The following is a 24,284-nucleotide window of genomic DNA, read 5'->3' as shown; positions in this document are numbered from 1 at the left end:
ATGAGTTTTGAGAACTCTTGCACATTTTACCTGAAGTTTGTATAGGGAAAAATTGATAATTTGTTTGGAATATACGGCAATAAGCTGGAAGATGATAGTTGAAGTAAATGTTTGATTTTTTTGATTCTCACTTTTATTTTTCATTTATCAGTGTTATAATTAGACCCCTTGAGTAACTGAGGAATGTTACTGATTTAACTTGTGGATTTATCCTTTAGGATGGTCTTAATTTATATGGGGGGGGGTGGGCGGTGTGAATGGACATAGTAGCTCTGAAAATTAAAATATGGAATCTGTAACTGCTGTCTTCTTTCATTGGTAGAATTATAGAATACTTAATGTATTTAATGTTCACCATGGAAAGTGAATGTATTGCTCAGTTATTTTTGCCTATGTGAGTAGTACAAGAGCTGACTCAAAGGAGATGACATGATGGTTCCTGTCCTGAAGTAAAATAAGATGATGGGGTTGTGGTGGAAAAATGATGTGGTCATGCCCATATTTGCTCACATCTCTTGTTGGTTTCCTTTTATAGAGGAAAACCAAAGAGAGTCTCATTTCTTATTTTTTAAGTTTCCTTTTTGTATTTTCTTTTCATGCCATTTTCCTTTTTTTTTTCCTTAAAATTGCATTATCCTGATTTGCAGTTCAATTGGCTCAAGCTGTGCTTTGTAATAGTGTAAGTACCCCTTAGAATAGTCATAGTGGAGGCATTATACCCATTTTAGGGAATCAATTACATATATGGACACAGACACTCTGAGCTCCTTGAATGTAAAAGGCATATTTCATAAATCTTTTTATTTCCTGATGCCATTTAAGTACAGTGCCTTTTACAGAGTGGATGTTCATTCAGTGTTCATGTAATGAATGAATATGAGCCAGGAATTTTATTTTTGCTTTCCAAAATACAAAATACTTTTTTATAAGCTCATGGAATTTTTAAAAGCTTATTTTTATGGAAAATTTCAAACATACAAAGTAAAATAGCATAAGGAACCCCCCCACAGTTTCAACAGTTTATCAATATTTGATGTTCTTGTATTTCATCTTTTCTCTCCCCTTTTTTGTTATTTGGGATTTGCTTTCAAATAACCCGCATATTATTTTACACATAAATACTATAGTTCACTTCATTTTTAATATTTTAAAATAGTAATAATTCTGCATTTCATACAGAGTCTAACTTTCAAAGCCTTTCTTTTCTAGTATCAGAGAAGGAAACTCTTACTGATTATCAGAAGAAAAATCTGATTTGCTACATATGAACTGGATATTTTTAAGTAGTTTTATAACAAATATATTCTTTCTTAATCTTTTAAAAAATGTATTAAAAGTTTCTAAAAACTACACTATCATGATAAATTCCCATCTTATGGACATGAACCTGATTCTGCAAAATATTCTTTGGAGTAAATAAGCTGTAGATTGGTCCCTTCAGAATTGATATTAATCAATTAATTTTTCTTTTCACAGTTCAACAGAACAGAACTCACGTTAAAACCTATTCTGGTAATTGCATTCTCAGTTTTGAAATTTCTTGTTAAAAACCTATGGACCTTATGTTTTTGTCTCTCTAAAATTAGATGAGTCCATCATAAATATTACCAAATAAAGCACCAGTTCTCAATAGAAAAGTATGCCACATAGTCCCTTGGAGATCAAAATTACTTGTATAATAACACTAAGGTGTTCTTTGCTTTTTCACTATACTGACAGAAGCAATGGTGGGTAAAACTGCTAGTGCCTTAGCCCCACACTGTATTAGTAGTCTTTGTATTCAACACCATACCCTTCCTGTTAGAAAAATACCTATAACATGCAGTTCATTAATGAATGTCCTTGATTAAGCAGGAAAAATTAATTTTATTAAATCTCAACTCTTGGGTATACATCTTTTCAATATTCTGTGTGATGAAATGGGAAGTACATAAAAACATTGCTGCTGCATATGGATTTACAGTGATTGTCTTGAGGAAAAGCACTTGTGCAGTTTTTTGATTTGCAAGCTAAACTAGCTGCACTTTTAGAAAATAGAAAACCATTTTTACTCGAAAAGAGCGAATGACGCATTAACTGATAATTCAGACCTGAATATTTGGCAGATATGAGTCAAGTGTGCTAGTCCCTGCAAGGAAAACGGCTGAGAGTATTTGTTGCCAATGATAAAGTTAGAGATTTCAAGCAAAAATTCAAATTCTTGAAAACTTGTGTCAGCCACCATGCATCAATACTTAGACTTTTCTAATGAGGTTGGTGGTGTTTTTAATGGAAGTGATTTGTTAGATATTGTAAAATGAAGTGTGACAACAGATCTGTACTAGTCAAACAGTATTGTTCCATATGATCAGTGCATGATGTTCTGAAGTCAAGCATGGGTAAAAGGTCCATTTAAAGTGCAAGATAGACCAATGGATTTTAACGTTAACAGAGTATGAAAACGTCATTGATCTGATATCAGATTCCACACTGCAACAACTATTTAAGAAACTAGCACTTACCCAGTTTTGGCGTGGTATTATAAAGAAGAATATCCATAATTATCCGAAAAGGCTCCTAAAATACTTCCTTTTTCCAAACAATGTATCTGTGGGAGGCCATGTTTTCTTCATATACTTGAATCAAAACAAAATATTGCAACAGACAATGCAGAAGCAGATATGAAAATCCAGCTGTCACTGTATTTAGTTAAACAAAGATGTAAACAATATACTCTTCTATTTTTTTTTCCCTGCAAAAACCTTTGTTTCCATTTGGCCCACGGCTTAGGTGAGGGCCCCAGGGTGGTCAAAAAGCTGCCTAGTGGCTGCAGAGAGGGGCTCAGGCAGAAGCCCTGACACCAGAGGGATGCAGAGGGGCCCCTCAAAGACCGCTGGGCTCCAGAGGCCCCCGTCGTACTTGAGGGTGAGCCTTTGGAAGAGCTACTGGCTCAGCCCCCCACTCCAACCCCGGCGGCAGTCTGCGCCAGTGGGAGGTGGGGTTAGTCAGGTGGTCGCCATCTGCTTGATGAGTTTCAGCTGCTCCTCCAGGAAGCGGCTGTCCAGGAAGTCACAGTTGGGTGTCTGTGCGGCCAGAGCCCAGGGGTGCAGGTCCACAAGGGCCTGGCTCAGGTTCTTCTCTGGGGCCGTGGCAGCTTCCTTATTGTCCAGAGTTTTACCCCATTTATCTTGGGATGGCTTCTGCGCTCCTAGAAGAGGGCACAGCCACTGTGCTGATTTTGCATCTTCAAGAGATGCTGGGCGCCCTTGCCCTTCTCCATGGTGGACTCAGAAAAGAAGTGGCCCACGTCCTCCAGAGCCACATCATCGCGGTAGAAATAGAAGCCCAGAGAGAGGTAGGTGTAGGAGGACCCAGATGCAGGTTGACCCCTGTGGTTGATGGCTGCCTCCACCTGGGTGGAATAATTTTGACAAATCTGGGAGGTCATGGTCAGTAAGGAGCTAAGCTCCAAAAAAAACGGTGTTGGCTGGTTCTGGAGGCCGAGGACGGCATAGTGGTTGGTTCCTAAGGATGCGACTGGAAAAGAGGTTCCAGGGAGGCTGGAAAAGGGGGGCATCCCTGGGTCTGTTCCGTTCAAACAGTGTTGAAGCAAGAGACATCCTCAGGAGCGAGGCATGCCCTGCCTCTTCCCACTAAATTTTTTTAAAATATAGTTCTCATTTTTAAATGTTATTTATATTAGCATGTGGTGGGTTTAATTTTTTTAAATAAATATCTTTAAAATTTCTTAGTTGTAATTTCTAATATGATAAAGACACTGATCTAACCCACATATCAAAAAGCTCTTTGGAGTCTTCAGGTCCTGAGGCCAAAAAGTTTAGGAACTGCTGGGTTAGTTGGGTTTTTTTTGTTTCTTTTCCTTCCCTATCCTTTTTTTGAATGAGAGACCCTCAGGATAGGAAGGTGTCAAGCATATGAGTTATTTCTTTGTATGATTTTATTAGCTCTGAACAGAACACAGATGTGCCCCCCAGTTTCATTGAGATATAATTGACATATAACATTGTATTAGTTTAAGGTGTACAACGAGATGATTTAATATATGTATATATTGTGAAATGATTACTACAATAAGTCTAGTTAACATCCACCACCCCACAGTTGCTTTTTTATTCTTGTGAGGCGAACTTTTAAGATTTACTCTCTTAGCAACTTTGAAATATGCAGTTCAGTGTTGTTAACTGTACATAGTCACCACAGATGTCTTCCAAATCACGTCCTTATCCCATGTGTAGTTCAACTGATAATTTTTGGAGGACCCATGCCTTAAATCCTTCTATTTATTTCAGCCTTTTTTTTTTTTTTTTTGCGGTACGCGGGCCTCTCACCGTTGTGGCCTCTCCCGTTGCGGAGCACAGGCTCTGGACGCGCAGGCTCAGCGGCCATGGCTCACGCGCCCAGCCGCTTCGTGGCATGTGGGATCTTCCCGGACCGGGGCACGAACCCGTGTCCCCTGCATCGGCAGGTGGACTCTCAACCACTGCGCCACCAGGGAAGCCCTATTTCGGCCTTTTGTTTTAGGGCATTAGGACAAGGTATATAATTTAATATATAATAAGACATCCTGTTTAAAGGTTGATTACTTTGTTATGCAAAAACAGAGCTCACAAATATTTACTGTTGGGGAGACAGCCCTTGGAATATTGAAATTAAGATGTTCTTGTGGCTTATTTACCCCCCCGCCCAATCATCACGTAAACCAGATCTACTTGATTGTTAAAACTGACACAGCCACGCAACAGGAAGTTTGTGTATCTAATACTGCTCCTGGCATAAATTTCCTAAACTTTCCAGTATAGCCCAAAATTACAGTAGCAATATCCTTCGTGTTAATTTGGTACCTGTTTTATGTTAGATCCCTTTGCTTTGATGTTTCACGCACAGTGAGTGTTATTTGTTTGTTTACTTTATAAGTAAGTCATGAAGATGGGTAAAATCCTGTTCCATTAAAGGATGATAGATCACTTTTACTGAGGTGTGGCATTAAGCACAGTGGGAGAGGCCTCCATTGTACGTGTCACACATGGAAAGAATATAACCTGTACTGGGTGTGGTGGGGAGAGGATGATGTTTGAATGAAAGTTGGAAGAGACTTTAAAAATACCGTGTCTAAGTCTTGTGTCCTAACTGCAGATTACACTGATATGTCTATGAAATTCTCATGCAGCTTTGGGTGTGCCTCTTTCCTTCCTTTCCACCCGGAAGGGTGTATGAGGCCACAGGTGCGTGTGTGTACTTTTAACTTTATGGATATGTTTGTAACATTTGAGAGAGAGTGAGAGCTTGTGCGCTTTACGTTTACAGATAAAAAACATAGGTTGGTTTCTATTGAGTTTCCCCAGCATTCATCATGATGAATTTGGAATGCAAAAGTTGTTTTCATTCCGTGGCCTGCTTATAAAAATGGGCAATGGATTACATAACCCTTGCCACCATCTTCTGTTCCCAAAGCAATTTTCATTACCCGTAGTAAAAACAGAGATGCTGTTCACACACATACTCACACACATGCACATACACAAACGCCAATATCCCCCCTTGGCCCTGCACACTTGCACATACGTCATATGATGAGACATTTAGAAGGTTACAGAATGGGCTGTAGGCCGAAACTGGCTGAACTACTGATGTGATACAACAGTCTTTTAGGAAATGTCCTGGTATTTACTAAGTGGAAGATTTCCATTTTTAAAGGGAGTATCCATTCCTAGAACTTTCACTACAATATTTTGCAGTTGAAGTGAATTCTATCATGTTATGTTGAATAGACTTTAAAATCAACAGCTGGGTGTTGACAGATTTCACGGTGATCAAAGATTAGCCTTAGAGTTCAGAAAGCTAGAAAGCATATACATTCCAGAAGACCAAGAAAGGGAAAGACAAGGAAGCTGTTTCTGAGTAGCATGATCATTGAGGAAGTTATTTTTTTTAAATTTTTGGCTGCATTGGGTATTCGTTGCGGCGAGCGGGGGCTACCCTTTGTGGTGGTGTATGGGCTTCTCATTGCCGTGGCTTCTCTTGTTGTGGAGCACAGGCTCTAGGCACGCGGGCTTCAGTAGTTGTGGCACGCGGGCTCAGTAGTTGTGGCTCGCGGGCTCTAGAGTGCAGGATCAGTAGTTGTGGCACACAGGCTTAGTTGCTCCACGGCATGTGGGATCTTCCCAGACCAGGGCTCAAACCCGTGTCCCCTGCATTGGCAGGCAGATTCTTAACCACTGCGCCACCAGGGAAGCCCAAGGAAGTTAATTTAATAGCACTTGGGACAGACCCATCTAAGTGTTGTGAAGTGACAAGTGTAGCTAAAGAAAAGTAAGGCTGGGGAAACCCGACATTGCTGGCCTGTCACTGATACTGTCTTCTTACCGGAGGCAATTGCCTGTGCCCCAGTTTTCCCTGGAAATGCATGATAATACATACACGTATACCCTTTCTTCCAGTTAGCTCAAGGTGCTTGAGCATTCCTTACTACCCCACATATTGCCTGACTGGCTACAGGCAGTTAGTGCTATGCTTGTTTCACAGATGGTGAAACTGAGACTCGGGAAAGTTGAAGAGGCTTCATATAGTGAGTCAGCAATGAAAACAGGTGGAAAAACACGTCCGTCCTCTGACTCCTGACGCTCTATTCCTTCTGTTCGGGATTGCGTTGCCTTTTGATAGTTCATGCAGTTTTTGTGATTGATGAAATAAAGTGCTTCCATTAAGGAGACAAAATGTAATCCAGTGTCTGCTAATGGTGGTTAGTGATGAGGACAGGAGAACACTCTGCCTCCTGATGTGGGCTGTCCTGATGCTTTTTACAAGTGACTGCAATGTGAGTCACCTCCTTATGCTGAGATTTCAATGTTAGCATAAAACGCTTCACTTTGTTTTATATTAATTATAAAGGACTGGAGGATCTATTATCTCACTTTCATACTTATTAGGTAGGTAGAGCAGATGGTATTATGCATATTATATCCCAGACAGATTATAACAATGGCCGCCACTTACTGAGCACCTTGCTGGAGCCAGACCCCCTTATGCATTTATCTCACTTAATCATCATCGCAACCCTCTGAAGTTCGTGGAATTAGTTCCACTTTTATAGATAGGAACCTGGGGCTCAGAGAAGCTAAGTGATGTGTTCAAGGTCACACAGAGTTGAAGTCAGTCTGATTCCTAAGACCCTGATGCTCCCATTGCACTCCATTTCCTTTCAAATGATTGACTTGCCCTATGTCAGTATTAGAAATGGTCTCCTGAGCCTAGCACAGTACTCCTGTTGATTTATTGTTCTCTCCCATAAAGGGTGAGAACTCATAGCTAACCAGTTGCTTCATTTAACAATTAGCTGATTAGAATTGCTAGACCAATTAAAAAACAAATTTCAATAATAAGAATATAGCAGTTATCACATACCTAGTGCTTACGATTTGCCAGGCTATGATCTAAAATTTGAATGCACATTAAATCATTTAAGCATCACAACAATGTACAAAATACTTATCATTATGTGATGTAGTTACTATTATCATCCCTGGATGAGAAAACAGGCACAAGAGCTTAAGCAGTTTGTCCAAAGACAACCTAGAAAATTGTGGAGACAGGATCTGAACCCAGTCTGGCTCCAGAACTCTAAACTACTCAGCAGTACTGCCTCTCAGTAGAAAATTCAGTTCAGCGAGTATTGGTTTCGTTCCTGTATGCTAGGCTGGTAGAAAATATAGTTCCTACACTTAACAGCATATGTATTCAACAGAAAACAAGATATAGATACTCGCAGTTAATGCTCTGGCACCTAGCATATGGAGTGTGTTGTATGAAGACGTAAGTATGGATCGAGATGAATAATAGAACGTAAGTGGTCTGGGACAGTTCATTTGCCTTTCTAAGTAATGCACTTTCCTATGGACGAGTGACTTGGCCTCTGGGGAGAAGCTGGTTCCATGTGTTCTAAAATAAGCAGGTTACTTGGCTAATGTTCAAAGTTTAAATAGGTATGTGGGTTGTAGCTATTTGACCTGAACCAACTTTAAATTCCCTTGTGTTCTTGCATGATTTCAGTGGAGCTGGAATGAAAAAATTCACTTTTCTCTAAATGTTGTGAAGTTCGAATTTGTTAATACTTGGCAAAATACCGTGAGGCTGACAGGAAGGGGATTCGTAAGTATTGTATCATTGCTTTGTCAGGGTGCTCTTTCTCTCGAGCAGGAAGTGTTATGACTTGCTCTCTAAAGTTGCAATTGTAAGAAGAATGTTGGGTTTCCAGATTGGCGTTCTGGGCGTGGGAGGTTCCTTCTGTTTAGTGCTGCGAGAAAGAAACAACAGGTTTGCGCTCATCCCGGAAGGGTAATAATTTTAATATTATTTCGTTAGGCTCTAACTTTTATATTATGGAATATTGAAGCAGAAATGTACTTTAAACATCTCAGAATCCTGATTATGTGTTTGGGTAGTTACACATTTGGAGACGCTTTCTAAATCTTATGTATTCAAGTAGAAGCAAATTTGTTTTAAGAGAAAATTTTGAAGTTTAGAATCTGACTTGTTCTCTCTCTATATTGTCTTTTCTTTATTTGGGGAATATTTTAGGGACTTTGTACTTTTTAAAAATTGGTTTTGTAATCCTAATTATATAGCTGTATCTATCAAGTCAGATGCCAAAGGTTTAAATGACAGAAATTCTTACTTTATGTCTGGGGGGTGGGGCAAAGGAGAATGGAATTTCAAATACTTCTGATCCCTGTTAAATGGTTCTTCAAAATTCTGTGAAATAGAAGTTGAGGGTAGCTGTCATGACAGAATATGGCAAACAGATTGATACTCTACTCTTACAAAATAACTTATGACAAACGGTTGTCCTGGTGTTTATTCATACTTTGCAAAATACATGAAAATCATTGGTGATGAGATTTTGGTGGTGTTACTATAATATGGTAGTGATAGTGATTTCTGATGCTCGCAAACTCACCAGAGTTTTCTATCACATAGTGATCATATGTTTTATTTCTCCTATTTCAATATAGCTGGTTGTGTAAATCTTGACTCCGAATCAAGGGTAACCTCTCAAATTAGTTGCACTTAACTACACCCGTATGAAGTAAAAAGTGAAGTATGAAACAAAAGAGTCTAGTTTTCTCAATTAACAAGTACCATATTTGAGAACATATAAGCAGGGTATGTTACAGTGCAGGAGGCCATTTTAGTGACTAATAGATAAACTTCCAGCTTAGCTCAAAGTCTAAGCTGAAATTTTCTCTCTAGTGATTTCTGAGTTGTACATCATAATATTTTGTCTTGAGTTAACTGGTCTGATCTTGCCTTGTGAGAGATATATACCCGAAGGTTGCCCTTGGCTTCCGTGTTATTTTTCACAGGAAAGGAGAATGGAAATACTCCTCAAGTGTGAAGGTTAATTAATTTCATTAGCAGCAGATATGTTTTTTTCATAAATTATTCAGATATTTTTGGAAAATGTCAGAGTTTACTTAGGAAATAAAGGGATTGGACCTTTTAAAAGAAGAATGTGCTATTTCAATCCAAGGAGTTAATACTTCTTAGCTTTGTAAAGATGGGGAAGTAGAGGTATAACTTTGTTTTGTCTTTGGGTTTGATATAGTATTCTTCCTAACAGGAAAGGGGGCTTTTAGAATATGGTTAAGATGTATATTAAATATCTACAAGACTCTTGTCTAGCAAGAATTTAAAGAATGTCTTCAATCTGACTTAATTGATGTGAATGTTTCTATGGGAAAAATTATTAACTTATTTTAAAATAGCCATTGCTTAAAGATCTTATCTTTATTAAGACAAAAAGAGGAAAGTAAACTTTTACTTAAAATGGAAGTATTTGATATTCCTCCAGGAAATGACACAGGATTGGGCACCCTTTGGGGTTTAAGTGACTCATAGGTATTGGTACTTGAAAAAAAGATCAATTAGAATCTAGCTTATGCTAGATCCTAGAACAGAATAGAGGTGTTTCCAGGAAATGAACTCATTTAATAGCTAAGTAGGGTGAAATCACTCATGGGATGTCTGGGGTTTGCTTTACAATAATTCAGGAGGTTGGGGGGGGGAGGGGGAGGGGGGGAAGGGGGGTTGAGAAGGGAGGGAGGGAGGAAGCAGGGGAAAAGAAGAGGACAGGAAGAGAGAATCAGTGGGGAAATCCTGATAAATCTGATAAATGTAGAATCTGGATGATGGGATTATGGGTGTTTGCTGTACCATTTTCTCTTTTGTATACATTGAAAATTTTCATAATAAAAATTTTAAGTACAGCTTTAGTTTGCAGCAATTTACATTTATTTCTAAATGATACATTTATCTATAAATTGCAGGTTTGTCAAAACATGTTGTGTGCGTGATGTATATTATTGTAAAGGTGAAATGTGCTGCTTGATTGCCAAAATTGTTGCCAAGTAAAAACTGTTTCTGAAAGAAAAAAAACTGACTTTCAGCTAAATTCAAAGAACAGGTTGCAAACATCTTGAAGAGTTTTGTAGTATCTTGAAGTATTAAAGGGCAGTAGATAGTTAAAGCATGCTAACAGGCCAAGTGCCTGTGAAGAATGTGGGAACATTATTATGTCTTGACTATTTTGTTCCCAGCTTTCTCTATAGAGTATGCATGTTGAAAACCATGCGTGACAACTACTTAGCCTGCAGTATGTTTAAGTCTGTTCACTTTCCCTACTTACGAACATCAGTTCATTCAACAAACATTTAGTAGGGGCTTATTGTGAGCCAAGATACAAAGTCAAGTAAGGTACCAGCCCTGCTTTCAAGGAGCTCACAGCCTAGCGGAGGAGATAGAGAAGTAGATGGTGGGACACGCTGGGGGGTGGGGAGCTACCGGAATTGGGGAAGGGGCGTCACTGGTTAGCAACCAGAACCCTATGCTGCATCTCCTTTAAAACAACACAACACAGACAGAACATTTGAGGTGGCTTAATTGGTTGTAGGTATTAGGGAAGTAGGAAGAGGGCTAAGATAGCTTAGTTTAACTCTGTGCACATTACTTGGCAAATAACAGCCGCCTCTGCTCCCTTGCCCTTCTTAATAAACCTTCACCCTCTCTCATGCATCCATGGGCATTGTTGGAGCAGCATACACGCAGGAGATAGCAATCCCTTCTTCACATTAAATATAGTGAGCTAATGTTTAAGTCTCCTTAATGTTTTTGGGTACCTCCAAAGCAAAATTGCACTTATAGGCAGGCAGCTGCTTGAGGTTGGATAATAGGGAGAGTTAGCCTTCAGTCACTGATAGAACCTTCCAGAGTTCATCGCTCAATTGATTTGGAATTTGAAACGTATTTTGTCATGTAAATAGTAAGTAAGGTTTTTTAGGTCATTTCACAAATGTCCCTGAAATGGTATGCTATGTTACCAAAATGATATGTTTTTGTGTTCCTATTACTTTAATCTAAATGAATTGTAGAAGCATAGTTGCTAAATGTATCCAGATGTGTGTTCCATCAGCCAGCTGCTTTATTCTCTAGTCCCGAATCCTGTACAGTCTAACAGCATATATAACAGTACCTCATGGGAAAATACCGTCTGTTCTATTGGGGGTTATCTATCAATGTCCTCTGTGTAGTTTTACCAATTTGCGGCTGAAATGTCCAGTAGAATTACCAGAGGATCTAGGCCTGAAAAACAACCTCGTTAAGTAAAGTATGTTCTACATGTTGAATGTTGCTTTCATCACAGAAGTCTGCTCTCCATGTTGACTATAACGAACAATTTTTAATAATGCTGAGGTGCTGGAATAATAAACAGTAAAATCCTTCACCACTTCTTCTGTCTGCTTTTACCTTTCCTAAACTTTCAGGACTAGAAACCTGTGACACAGGTGAGACCAGTTAGAGCTTGACTCACTTGTGACTTTCAGAGCAACAGATCATTAAATTGAGAAAGAGGCATATAACCTCTTAAATTATTACAGCTGCTCCTCTACCAAGATTCCATTAAAGTTTTCTAAAAGTAAGCAAACAAAACTCCAAGCCGCTTGCCCCTGGAGAAAAATCAGCTGTAAGGTAAAAAACTAATCACTAAAAAAACTAGGAGTACCACAGTGATGGCTTATGTATGAAAAAAGAAATCCTAAACTGAAAATCAAATCGTCACATTGATACTTGAGTGTTTGCTTACATTTGTACTAAGTTATTAGCACTGATACAATGGGAATGGTTGTTTACAGTAGTTAGCATGTAAGTGGCTGAAATTAAGGGATATTAAATACAGGGAAGCAGAAACATGTCATATATAGGAATGAATGTGCCATAAGAGAAGGTCAGCATTCATGTCCTTTTTAAAAAGTATGGCCTGTTTTATTATCAGTACTCACTTAACACCAGTATTTTGAAGAAAGAACTTTTAGAACTCTATAATATATAGTATCTGCTGAATCCGTTGCCAATATTCTATATATTTTACACAGTTACAGTTTTGGTGATTTCAGTTCAAGGATTAAGTGAATCCCTCCTTTAAGTAATAAGAACGAATTAGCTGAAAGGAACTGCATTTTCTGGCAACCGTTCATATTTCTCAGTATGATGGTCACATTTGTTAGGAGGTTTTGTTTTGTTTTTTGGCTGTGCCATGCAGCATGCGGGATCTTAGTTCCCTGATTAGGGATCGAACCGGTGCCCCCTGCAGTGGAAGCACAGAGTCCTAACCACTGGACTGCCAGGGAATTCCTGGTTAGGAGTTTTTCAATTATCTTCCATAGGGTATAATAGGCATGAGCCTTCTTTCCACAGAGCAATATGTAGCCTCTTTGTTTTTATTTTTACGGTAAGAGTAGTTAATTACCTTCTCTCTCACATACTTTTTTTTTTTTAATTTTACATTTGCTGCACAGCTCTGTGTCTTGGGCAAAGTCACTCAACTACCCTAGGCTCTTGTTTCTTCCCTAATATAATTTCAGTAATCGTTGAATATTGGGCATGTTGCAGATTATCACCACCCTCAAAACATTGCAGTCAACTGGAATATTTTTTGAGCCATACCTCTGTACTCAGCATCCAGCAATGGATTATCATTGTGGGAGTATCTGAGAGGAAGATGAAGTTTAGACTCTGTTCTTGAGAAACAAACAATCTTGAAATAAGACTTGCAGAGCAAGTAATTAGACAAGTATGTGTGTGCTCTTGGTGAAAGAATGGTTGTCTTTGATTGGGGAAGATTATTCTCTTGGACCAAGTTTGAGGATCAGTGTGGAGGAGGCAGATGAACTGAATCTAGTAGGATGATGGATGTCCCAGCCAGACTGTACTCACATCTACTTACGTAACTATAGGAGGAAGTCTATAATTAAACTGCTAAATTTTGTGGCAAGATTCTAAATCCTGTGGGAGTTGAAGAGAAAGATCAGCTGGGGTGTGGAGTCACTGGGAAATGTGGTTTGGGAGAGGATGAGGCTTTGCTGAGACTTGAAGGATGAGTAGGATTTGGATAAGAAGGTAAGAGGAATAAAGAGAAGGGCTTTATAAATGTGAAAGGTAGATACAGAGACAGGGAGGAAAAGAGGTAGTGGGGGCAGGATAAAAGATGCTGATGTAGGAGTTAATAGGACGGGTATCGTTCAGGAGGATGGTTGTGATCAAAAAGCTAATTCTGAGTGTTGTTGAAAGGTTAAACTGGTTAGATGTGACTCGTAGGAACACTAGAGGACCAGGAATACCAGGCAAAGTTTAGACCAGCTGTTTAGGCATAAGAAATTATAGCTTCCTGAAATGGGACTGACATGATCAAAATGGTTGTGGGTACTAGATGTGGACCTTTTTTGATTCAAGATATTTACTGAGAATGCATTGTGTCTCTGCGTAAAGCGCTGTGGTGAATACAGGGATGAGTAAGCTGTGTTTCTACTTTAATAAGTTTATAGTCTGTGGGGAGATACATTCATTCACGAAGCCGTGGTTGAGGAAGCTATGCAGTACAGCATAACAATTGAGAATGCTGACTTTGCTGTCGGGTGCAGTTGGGTTTGAGACCTGGCTCTACCTCTGTCTAGCCGTGTGACTTTGGGCAAGTTACTCAACTTCTCTAATCCTGTTTGCTTTTCTGTAAAATGGAAATAACACTATTACGTGGTTCATAGAGTTTTGCTGAGAAATAACTTACATAATGTATATAAAGCATTTAGCACAGTCCATATAAACAATTAGTCCTCCAAGAATGTTAGCTGCTATAGTATAAACTTACAATGATATGTTATTATATTAATTATTTATATTACCTACTCTGTAGGCACAGTGAGAGGGGCTGGGAATATGAAGATGAATGGGAAACGGTCCCTTCCATCCCATCAAAGAGCTTATGTATAGTAGTATTAAATGCTATCCTTGTGGTGACTGTATTTTCCCATTCAAAAATTGGTACATATGGTCTGACAGTAAGATATTTAAAATTGGAGCTGTCTGAAAGTTTCCAGCACTGGCTGTAACAGAAGAAAGCATGCAGTTCTGTGAGAGTCCTGGGAACAGAGAATTTTTCTCTCAGGTGGGGACACTCCAAAGAGACTTTCTCAAAGATGCTTTTGAAAAGTACATAGGAGACAGGTGAAGAGCATTCCACTGGAGAGAAGCACAGAGGAGAAGGAACAGAGGTGGGAAAATACATGGCCTGTTTGGGGAATAGGGTGTGAAGAGAGTGTGATTCCAGGGTGTGCAGTGTGTGTAATGGGAAGAAACATTGGAAAGATAGACAGGTATCAATACAGAAGAGTGTAGGGCTTAGGATGTTGTGCTTAAAAGTTGGGACTTGCTTTCGTAGGAAACATACCTTAGATCTGTTCTTCAGGAAGTTAGCAGCGTAGAGATTACATTGGAGGGAGACAGGACCATACATAGATCAGCTAAAAGGCCTTTGGAAAAGGCCAGACATGAGGTGATAAAGGGATATGATGGAAGAATCCAGAGAGCTTAGTGATTTACTTCAATCTCCCTTTGTTTCTTGTGGCCAAACTTCTCAAATTTGTAAACCTGGAGACTGAGGAAAGTAGGGAAGTTGAAAAGGAGACCTGATTTGACAGGAGAGGTATTTGAAAAGGGGAGAAATAATGTGGCAATAAGTTCAAATGTAGACACTTAGACTCTCCTGAATGGGATTTTCCTCACTGACCTTCCTTCTCCCTTGGCCAGAGGGTCAAGTCCAGATTTTGAGTGTGGCCCTTCTAAATTAGACCCTGACCTTCTGCTCCAGTTGTGTCTCTCTCAAACCCTAGGCACAGTGCTCCAACCACACTGTCTTTCTACAGCTCTAGAATATCATCTTCCTCTAGAATATCATCTTCTCTCTGCCTGGAATGCCTTTACCAGTGATATCTGTCTCAGGAGGCCCTACTTACGTTTTAAGATAAAGTTCAAAAGTCACCTTCTCTGGAAAACTTTTCCTGAAGCCCACCACTGTCACCCCACCACTCAGTGAATAGGATGATGGCATTAATATTATATCTTTGTTTTTCCGTCTTTCTCCCCGCTGGACAGTAAGGTCTTGGAGAGGAGACTTTGGGTCCTAAATCTCTATATCTGCAGCACCCAACACAGTGCCTGGTATCTATTAAGCCTTCAATTAAGGCTTGAATATAAATGAGTAAGTGGGTGAATATGATAGACATTCAAGTTGAAATCTTCTCAAGTCATTTGGAAACGCGGCACTAGAGCTTGAGTAATCATAGTGAGAGTGGGTGAGCTTTAGCTCAGAGTGTTGCACGCCCATCTGACCTGGAGACTAGTGCTGTTGACTTACCTACTAGTGAGGAGGCAGGGTGGCAGTTTCTGTTGGTACACGTAGGTATGTGAAGTGTGGCTGCTCCAAAGCGCTGCCTGTTTTGGACAGAGGAAGGTGACAAATACACAAATACAAACAATGTATTCTTCCATGTTTTGTCCACCCTCTCTTCTTCATGATTCGAGCTTACCAGCTTAAGTGTGTGTGGCCAAATCTCTGATTTTAAGTCATCAGCCTCACTTTACCAATTCTGTTTACCTGGCATACAAGTGGCTGGATAATGTCTATGGTGAATATGCCCTGCTTTTATCTTTTAGTTCCTCTCAACTTCAAGAAAAAAATATAAAATTCGTCATCAACTCTTGATTATCTATGGTTAAGTTTCCCATTGTGTGCCCTGCTTCCTGACCGGCGTGGTTCTGAATGACACAGATTAGTAAATAGATTATTTAGTCAGCAGCATTCCTAAAGTGAATCGCCTTAGGGGATGAAAACAGGCACCCCACCCCTTTCCTCATCTCCATCAAATACCTTTCAGAATTTGAGTAATAGTTTCAGGTAGGTAGTTGTAGGTACACCTTTCTCAGCAAAGATTTGTGTTGAGGGTTTAAGTATAGTTAAAGGAGCCAGTGGAGTGGTTTCATAATTGCTGTATTGTTAGTCAAACTCTGTAATTAGGGATGACTTCATAGGCATAAGATTCCTCTATGGGTGACGCCCTGAATTCAGACCCAGTTGTACACCATATCCTTTTATGACAAAACAAACAAACAAGGTTTTGTTTGCTTTCCTTTCATTCCCTTATTTGAAAATCTGTTTTCCTGTGTCTCAGATGTTTAGGGAGAGGGTTTGCTTTTCTCCTGATGCTTTCCCTTTATAGCGAAGGCAGGCATAGGAGCTAGGGAGGAAACAGAATTGGGGACAGATCAAACTGCTCTGCAGATGAGAGAATTCAGAAAAATGCAGAGACCCTGGAAGCTTTTACTTTTGATGGTATTTCATTTAGCTAAATTTAAATGGAGGGAAAATATATTTCTTTCTTTCTTTCTTTTTTTTAAATATCGGCGCCTGCTCTCTCCATGTAAATAAAGTTCACTTTTGTGGGAAGACAGACTGGGGAAAAGGACACATTTCAACATATTTCAAAAGTCAGACTTTCTTTTTACCTACCAATCACATACTGTGAAATTGAGGTTAAACTTTTATTCAGCAATAATATTTACTTTTTACCTCTTCACCTTTTATTTTGCATTGCTTATGAAAAAATGTGCAAAGTAGGAGGAATGTGACAATATTGACAAGCTGTTAGCTATTTTTTTTAAGTGGTCCTGATATAAAGTAAAAATTGTATTTAAAAAAAAAATCTCCTGGCCGTTCTTCAAGTTGTGTTTAGAAACTGGTCTTATGCAGGAGCCAAACTGAGTCATGGGTAAAAAATGGCTGACAGATTTTTGTTAGTCCCATCCTTCTTAAATTACTTCGACTTAAAGGCTTATAATTTTTATATATGAAGGAGATCTATTATACTCTGTAGTCAATAATTATAGGACAAATGACATAACTTTTCATACATTCCATTTAAAAGGTTCTTAGTAGAACTTATGCCTTATATTTATATAGCCTCTCACAATTACTTAGGCATTGATTTGTTCACCGTTTTCTTTCATTAAGGATTTGAAGTTGCTGTATAGTACTTTATAGTTTACAGTGTGCTTTCACATGCCATCTTTAATCTTCACAAGGACCCTAGGGAAGTAGTTATTATCGCTGTTTTCAAAAGAGGAAACTGAGCCTTAGCAGGATTAAATAAACTCGCTCATAGACACACTGATAGGAAGTAGCAGAGCCGGGGCATTAATTGATGTCTTCTGATTCCACATCTCACAATCTTCCTGTCATAACATACTGCATTCTTGGGTGGGGAACAACAGTTTGCCGCAAGTGTTCAGGATTGAATCAACGTGTCTATACGGCAATAATGATGTCATCATCTATTTTGCTTCCTAAACCCCAGTCTGGGATGTTTTACTTGCTTTGAGAGAAAAAATTCAGTGAATGCCCGATGAAGAGGGATAGAGCTTTCAGTAATTTTAATTTGCAAGTTTTCTAAAAATCTGATGTTCCTGTTCCTGTCTTCCCTAAATTATTTAAATGTGATATTTTCTCCCAAGATAGTATTTAATTGCTTGATTTCCTTAAAGATTCCATCAAGTACCTTTGAGTAGTCTTAAGGACAAACTTTTTTTATTCATAGTGGGAAAAAAAGTCTGCATTAAATAGCTAATTTAAATATTGTGATTTTTGTCAACTGAAGTGTATATTGTGAGCCTTTTAAACTTTATGTTGGATTTCTTAGTTTTAGCTCAGGTGCTTCAGGGTAGCATTTATTTATTTACTTTCAAATAATTGTAAATAAATGAAATTGAATGTATTCAAGTGAGAGACTCCTAAATTAAACTATTTTGTTATCCTGGATCAAACAAATGTTGTTTTGGGAATATATGTGTATTGCAGTTCTTTTTACTCTTACTCAATTGTGCCTCTTCATGTCTCCTGCAGATGAAAAATCTGAGTTATAGGTGTAAAAGGGGACACTTTAAGCTTTCATTAGGATAATTAGACAGGAATAAGAAATTAGAAAACTTTAAAGTATATTTTGGGGACTTCCCTAGTGGTCCAGTGGTTAAGACTCCACGCTCCCAATGCAGGGTGCCCAGGTTTGATCCCTGGTCGGGGAACTAGAGCCCGCATGCTGCAACTAAGACCCAGTGCAGCCATATAAATAAAGAAAGAAAGAACAGAAAGTATATTTTGGGTTTTTTAAATGCTGCATTGCGTTAATATTTTTTTAAGTAAACAAGTGCCTCGAAATCATTTCTGTGAGATCTATGTATTTCCTAATTTTGCACGAAGAACAAAAGTACTACTTTCTTGGCCTGCCTGAGATGGAATTAATAATCCCTAAGGTCTTCAGAGTCTTTCTCCTTCTCTACCTTTTATTACAACCACTAATTCACTTTATGTCAGATTATAATTATCTACATTTTTTTGTCTTCCCCAGATTGTAGATTCCTTGAGGGCAGGAACTAGGCATATAACAGACGCCTTGGTAAACTGTGTGAGGGTAGAGGTGTGTGTTGGGGGAGGTGTATAAAAAGAGGGAAGGGATTTCTACCCTGTTCAGACCTGCTGCTTACAAAGGGGAGAAGTGGGAAGGAAAGATTGAGTCAGAACCCACTGTTCAGCAGGGATAAAGAGTGCGGTGGGGTGGCGGGGGGGTATATCCAGAACCATCTTTGTCTAATTTTCTCTTTTATAGAAGTGATATAGTAGTATGAGAATAAAATCGTCTTAAAAAAAAAAAGACTAACTACTTTACATTATTATTGACTCACGAATTGCCCAAACTAGAAAGGACCTTTAGAAGTAAAGGAGAGGGGCTTCCCTGGTGGCGCAGTGGTTAAGAATCTGCCTTCTGGGCTTCCCTGGTGGCGCAGTGGTTGGGGGTCCGCCTGCCGATGCAGGGCACACGGGTTCGTGCCCCGGTCCGGGAGGATCCCACATGCCGCGGGGCGGCTGGGCCCGTGAGCCATGGCCGCTGGGCCTGTGCGTCTGGAGCCTGTGCTCCACAACGGGAAAGGCCACAACAGTGAGAGGCCCGCGTACCGCAAAAAAAAAAAAAAAGGAAAAAGAAAAAGAATCTGCCTGCTAATGCAGGAGACATGGGTTCGAGCCCTGGTCTGGGAAGATCCCATATGCCGCGGAGCAACTAAGCCCGTGCGCCACAACTACTGAGCCTGCACTCTAGAGCCTTCGAGCCACAGCTACTGAAGCCCACGAGCCTAGAGCCCATGCTCCGCAACAAGAGAAACCACCGCAATAAGAGAAGTCACCGCAATGAGAAGCCTGTGCACTGCAACAAAGAGTGGCCCCCGATCTCCGCAATGAGAGGAAGTCTGCACACAGCAACGAAGACCCAATGCAGCCAAAAATAAATAAATTTATTAAAAAAAAAGAAGTAAAGGAGAGGCCACATGTTTTGGATTTTCTGAGACAGTCTCACTTTCAAACTTTCTGTGCCATTGTTCTGTGTGGTATTATTACGGGAGATGGGCAATAATTTCGTATTGAAAACATCATTACTTAAAATATACATGAAGAAAATTGGAGTAAATCCTATATAGTATTTTTGTCATGAGAGGTGTTGAACACCATGTTAATAAAATATAGAATATTTTTTTTTGGCCATGCCGCGGGGCATGTGAGATCTTAGTTCCCCAACCAGGGATCAAACCTGCAGCCTCTGCCGTGAAAGAGCAGTCTTAACCACTGGACCTCCAGGGAAGTCCCTACAGTACTTTTTTTTTTTTCTTTTTTTTTTTGCGGTACGCGGGCCTCTCACTGTTGTGGCCTCTCCCGTTGCGGAGCACAGGCTCCGGACGCACGGGCTCAGCGGCCATGGCTCACAGGCCCAGCCGCTCCGCGGCATGTGGGATCTTCCCGGACTGGGGCACGAACCCGTGTCCCCTGCATCGGCAGGCGAACTCTCAACCGCTGCGCCACCAGGGAAGCCCCCTACAATACTTTTTTAAAGTACTGTTATCACGTTGCAGCTTAACTTATGCAAAATCACTTTTTACTCTTTTTTTTTTTTTTTTTTTTGGTACGCGGGCCTCTCACTGTTGTGTCCTCTCCTGTTGCGGAGCACAGGCTCTGGACGCTCAGGCTCAGCGGCCATGGCTCACGGGCCCAGCTGCTCCACGGCATGTGGGATCTTCCCGGACCGGGGCACGAACCCATGTCCCCTGCATCGGCAGGCGGACTCTCAACCACTGCGCCACCAGGGAAGCCCCACTTTTTACTCTTAATCTTTAAAATATCTGCCTTCATATCCAACTGAAGGTCTTCACCTTATAGATCCCGAGACTGCTCTGAAAGGTGTTTTTACCCAACTTTCTACTAAGAAGTTGTCCCTCTTTAGTGACATTTTAACACCATAGGTAAGAAAAGTTTATGAACAGGCAAGTTCTGTTTTATAAAAGTCTGTTTTTATTTAATTTTTTAAAAATATGAGTCATTATAAATGTGTTACATTATGGTGGAAACTTAGCTAATAGTACCATATGGTCATTTTAAAACTTCCCAGGGATTTGAGAAACCTGAGTTTGAATTCCAGGTCCATGGTCTCTCTGAGCCTAGGTTATCTCTAATAAGAAAAAAGGGAGTAAGAATATTTACCTCAAAAGTCTGTTATGAGGGTTCAGGGAATTAGTAGGAATATGAATTTGTCTAATGTAGGCCTTGACACAAGTTGTTGAAGGGATGAATTTATGAAAATACTATTTTATTGAGTGCCTTACTACCTGCCTGGGACTGTGATAAGTTGTAGAAGTGACAACTATGGGTGTGCAAAAGACAGATGTGGCCCAGCTCTCTCTTGAGCGTCTCTGTACTAAGTATTAGTCATCATGGCAAAAAAGATGAGTTGGCGAGTAATTTTTTAACTTTTAATAAAGATGTCTAAAAGGCGGAATTCCTTGGTGGTCCAGTGGTTAGGGCTCCATGCTTCCACTGCAGGGGGCATGGGTTCAATTCCTGGTCTGGAAACTGAGATCCCACATGCCTCGGTGTGGCCATACATAAATAAATAAATAAATAAATCCCACAAATACATATGAAAGGCTATTCAAAAATTATTTTTGAAATGTCTAAAAGGGATAAATATAAGATCTCAAATTTGCATTTCACATAGTTTGTGAAATTTTACACATAGACTACTTTTTTGAAAAGGCAACACATTTAGAACAGTGAAGCTATTCTGTATTATACTATAATGGTGTCAAAATGTGTAATATGTATTACAATGCCAAGAGTGAGCCTAAGGTAAACTATGGACTTTAGGTGACAATGCTGTATCGAAGAAGGTTCATCAATTGTAACAAATGTACCCCTCTGATGGAAGATGTTCATAATGAGGGAGGTTGTGCGAGTGTGAGGGCAGGGGGTATATGGGAACTGAATTCTCTGTGCTTGTTGCTCAATTTTGCCGTGAACTGTTCTAAAAAGTAAAGGTCTTTAAAAAGATTAAAAAGACAGAAAAAAACAAAGCCAAAACAAAAAAGGACAACACATAATCATTTTCATTTCCTTCTGTCTAAAAATTGTTAATAGGTTGGTATGTGGGAATTTTCCGTTGTGGTACAGACCTCCTTTCTCTGTTGCAGGGCTCAGTCAAGTTTTTCTGTAAAGGTCCACATCATGTATATTGTGCGCCAAGAGGCAAAATAAGAATATTATATTATTAATGTCAAGGGTTTAAATATTATTTCCACAGATTTTTACTGACAAAAGTCAAAATATAAGAAATATTTGAGTACTTTTTTTGGTAATACAACTCTACTGATGAGAAGAATGGAATTTTTCCCCCCCTGGGGTAACATTTCACTTAATTGAGGTCCAAACATTTGACAGCAAATGTTTATCTGTAAAAACCATACTTAGCTTGGGGACCATGCAGAAATAAGCAGTGGTCCAGATTTGGCCCACAGGCCATAGCTTACCAAGCCCTGACTATTGGTTAAATAGGTAAAATAGGGCCAAATCATAAAGAGTATAAACTCAAATAATATTAATAAGTTGTGTACACAAAGATGTGTTGATTAGCCTGCTCTTGTGTGTGTTTCTATATCAAAGCCAAAAATAATTTGTTTTAGTTGACTCCTCCTTTAATGGGAATGATTGATAGCTGTTTTTATGCTATCTGAAAATCAGTTTTTTCACAGTGAAAGATTTTTAAATGGCTTAATGGAAAAATATAGTGATATATGGAAATGGTGATATATAAATGGAAAAAAATGGTGATAACTATGTGAGGTGATAGATGTGTTAACTTTTATTGTGATAATCATTTTGCAATATATATGTATATCAAATCATTATGATACACACCTTAAACTTACACAGTATCATATGTCACATATCTCAATAAAGATGGGAAAAATGGAACTAGCCAGTAAGATAGATAGATATGTAAATGCTAAATGAAAAAGTTATTTTTTTAACATTTATTCATTCATTTATTTATTTATTGGCCATGCCACATGGCATTCGGGATATTAGTTCCCCAATCAGGGACCGAACCCGTGCCCCCTGAAGTGGAAGCGTGGAGTCCTAACTACTGGACCGCCAGGGAAGTCCCAAAAAAGTTATATTTTACACGAATCTTTGGTCACATAATTTTGACTTAGTTTTGGCACATATAACCAAGAATTTCTGTCATTGCTCGGTACCTTCCCCTTCCTTACATTCTTTGAACGTAATGTAAGATTTTGTCCTTGAAAGGAAAATTCACAAGTATTTTTTTCTGAATAACTTTTGGTAAATGATAACTTCTCATTTGTTTGTTTTCTTTATTATGGCTGTAGCTAGAAATATGAGGACCTATTCAGATGGTTTTAGTAGTTTGCATTTCTAGAAAGTCTAAATTATCCCTAAAATGAGAGTTGGCAGGAGTGCTTATAACCATCACAAAATTTTTTTAAGTCTTAAAAAATTTTTTTCTTCCAGTTTCATTGAGATATAATTGACATACAGCACTGTATAAGTTTAAGGTGAACAGCAAAATGATTTGATTTCTATACATCATGAAATAATTATCATAATAAATTTAGTAAACATGCATTATTATCTCACATAGATACAAAATAAAAGAAATAGAAAAAAATTGTTTTCCTTGTGATGAGAACTCTTAGGATTTCCTCTCTTAACAACTTTCATATATAACACACAACAGTTTTAATTATATTTATCGTGTTGTACATTACATCCCTAGTGCTTATTTATCTTATCGCTGGAAGTTTGTACCTTTTGATCACCTTCATCCAATTCCCCCTCCACTTACCTCTGCCTCTGGTAACTGCAAATCTGATCTCTTTTTCTGTGAGTTTTTTTTTGAAGTTTAATTGACCCACAACACTGTTAGTTCCTGTTACTCAACATAGTGATTCGATATTTCTGTACATTTAAAACTGATCACCATGATAAGTCTAGTTGTCATGTGTCACCACACAAAGATATTACATAGTTATTAACTATGTTCCGCACACTGTACATTTCATACCTGTGACTTATTTATTTTCCAGTTTATAATTGGAAGTTTGTACCTCTTAAGCTCCCTCACATTTCTTTCCTCCCCCTCCCTCCTCCCCTCTGGCAACTACCTGTTTGTTCTCTGTATCTATGACTCTGTTTCTGTTTAAAGTCTTAAACCCTTCTGGTTTCTCTTTAGATCTTTAAATGGATGAGATGGCTACCACTCAGATTTCCAAAGATGAGCTTGATGAACTCAAAGAGGCCTTTGCAAAAGTCGGTAAGTGGTTTTTGTAGAGTAACTATAGCAAAGCAGTCTTTATTTGGTACTAATAAAAGTTATTTCTCTGAAAAATTATATGAATGGTTAATCATGAAACTTAGGGCAAGATAGTTAAAACCAATGGAATAAAGTTTTAGAAGCTACACTTTAAACTGTGTTATTGCTAATTATATCTAGTATCTAATATGGTCA

At 39.0% G+C, this 24,284-nt stretch overlaps 1 protein-coding gene across 3 annotated transcripts in view; it reads left to right on the top strand.

Annotated features, from left to right (window-relative positions):
* Positions 1-24,284, top strand: part of PLS3 (plastin 3) — a 90,040-nt gene that overhangs the window by 21,934 nt on the left and 43,822 nt on the right. For 2 of the 3 annotated variants that reach the window (XM_081221894.1, XM_081221896.1), the window contains exon 2: positions 24,009-24,089. In XM_081221894.1, the coding sequence (XP_081078020.1) occupies positions 24,017-24,089 (73 nt within the window). In that variant the 5' untranslated portion in view covers positions 24,009-24,016. Of the gene's footprint in view, positions 1-13,020; positions 13,112-24,008; positions 24,090-24,284 lie in introns of those variants that run through there. The other variant, XM_081221895.1, reaches the window with a different exon arrangement.

This window comes from Mesoplodon bidens (assembly GCF_964165515.1).
Source record: "Mesoplodon bidens genome assembly, chromosome: X".
Lineage (NCBI taxonomy): Eukaryota > Metazoa > Chordata > Mammalia > Artiodactyla > Ziphiidae > Mesoplodon > Mesoplodon bidens.
Note: the sequence above shows the minus strand (reverse complement) of the source record. Positions and strands in the feature narration are given on the sequence as shown.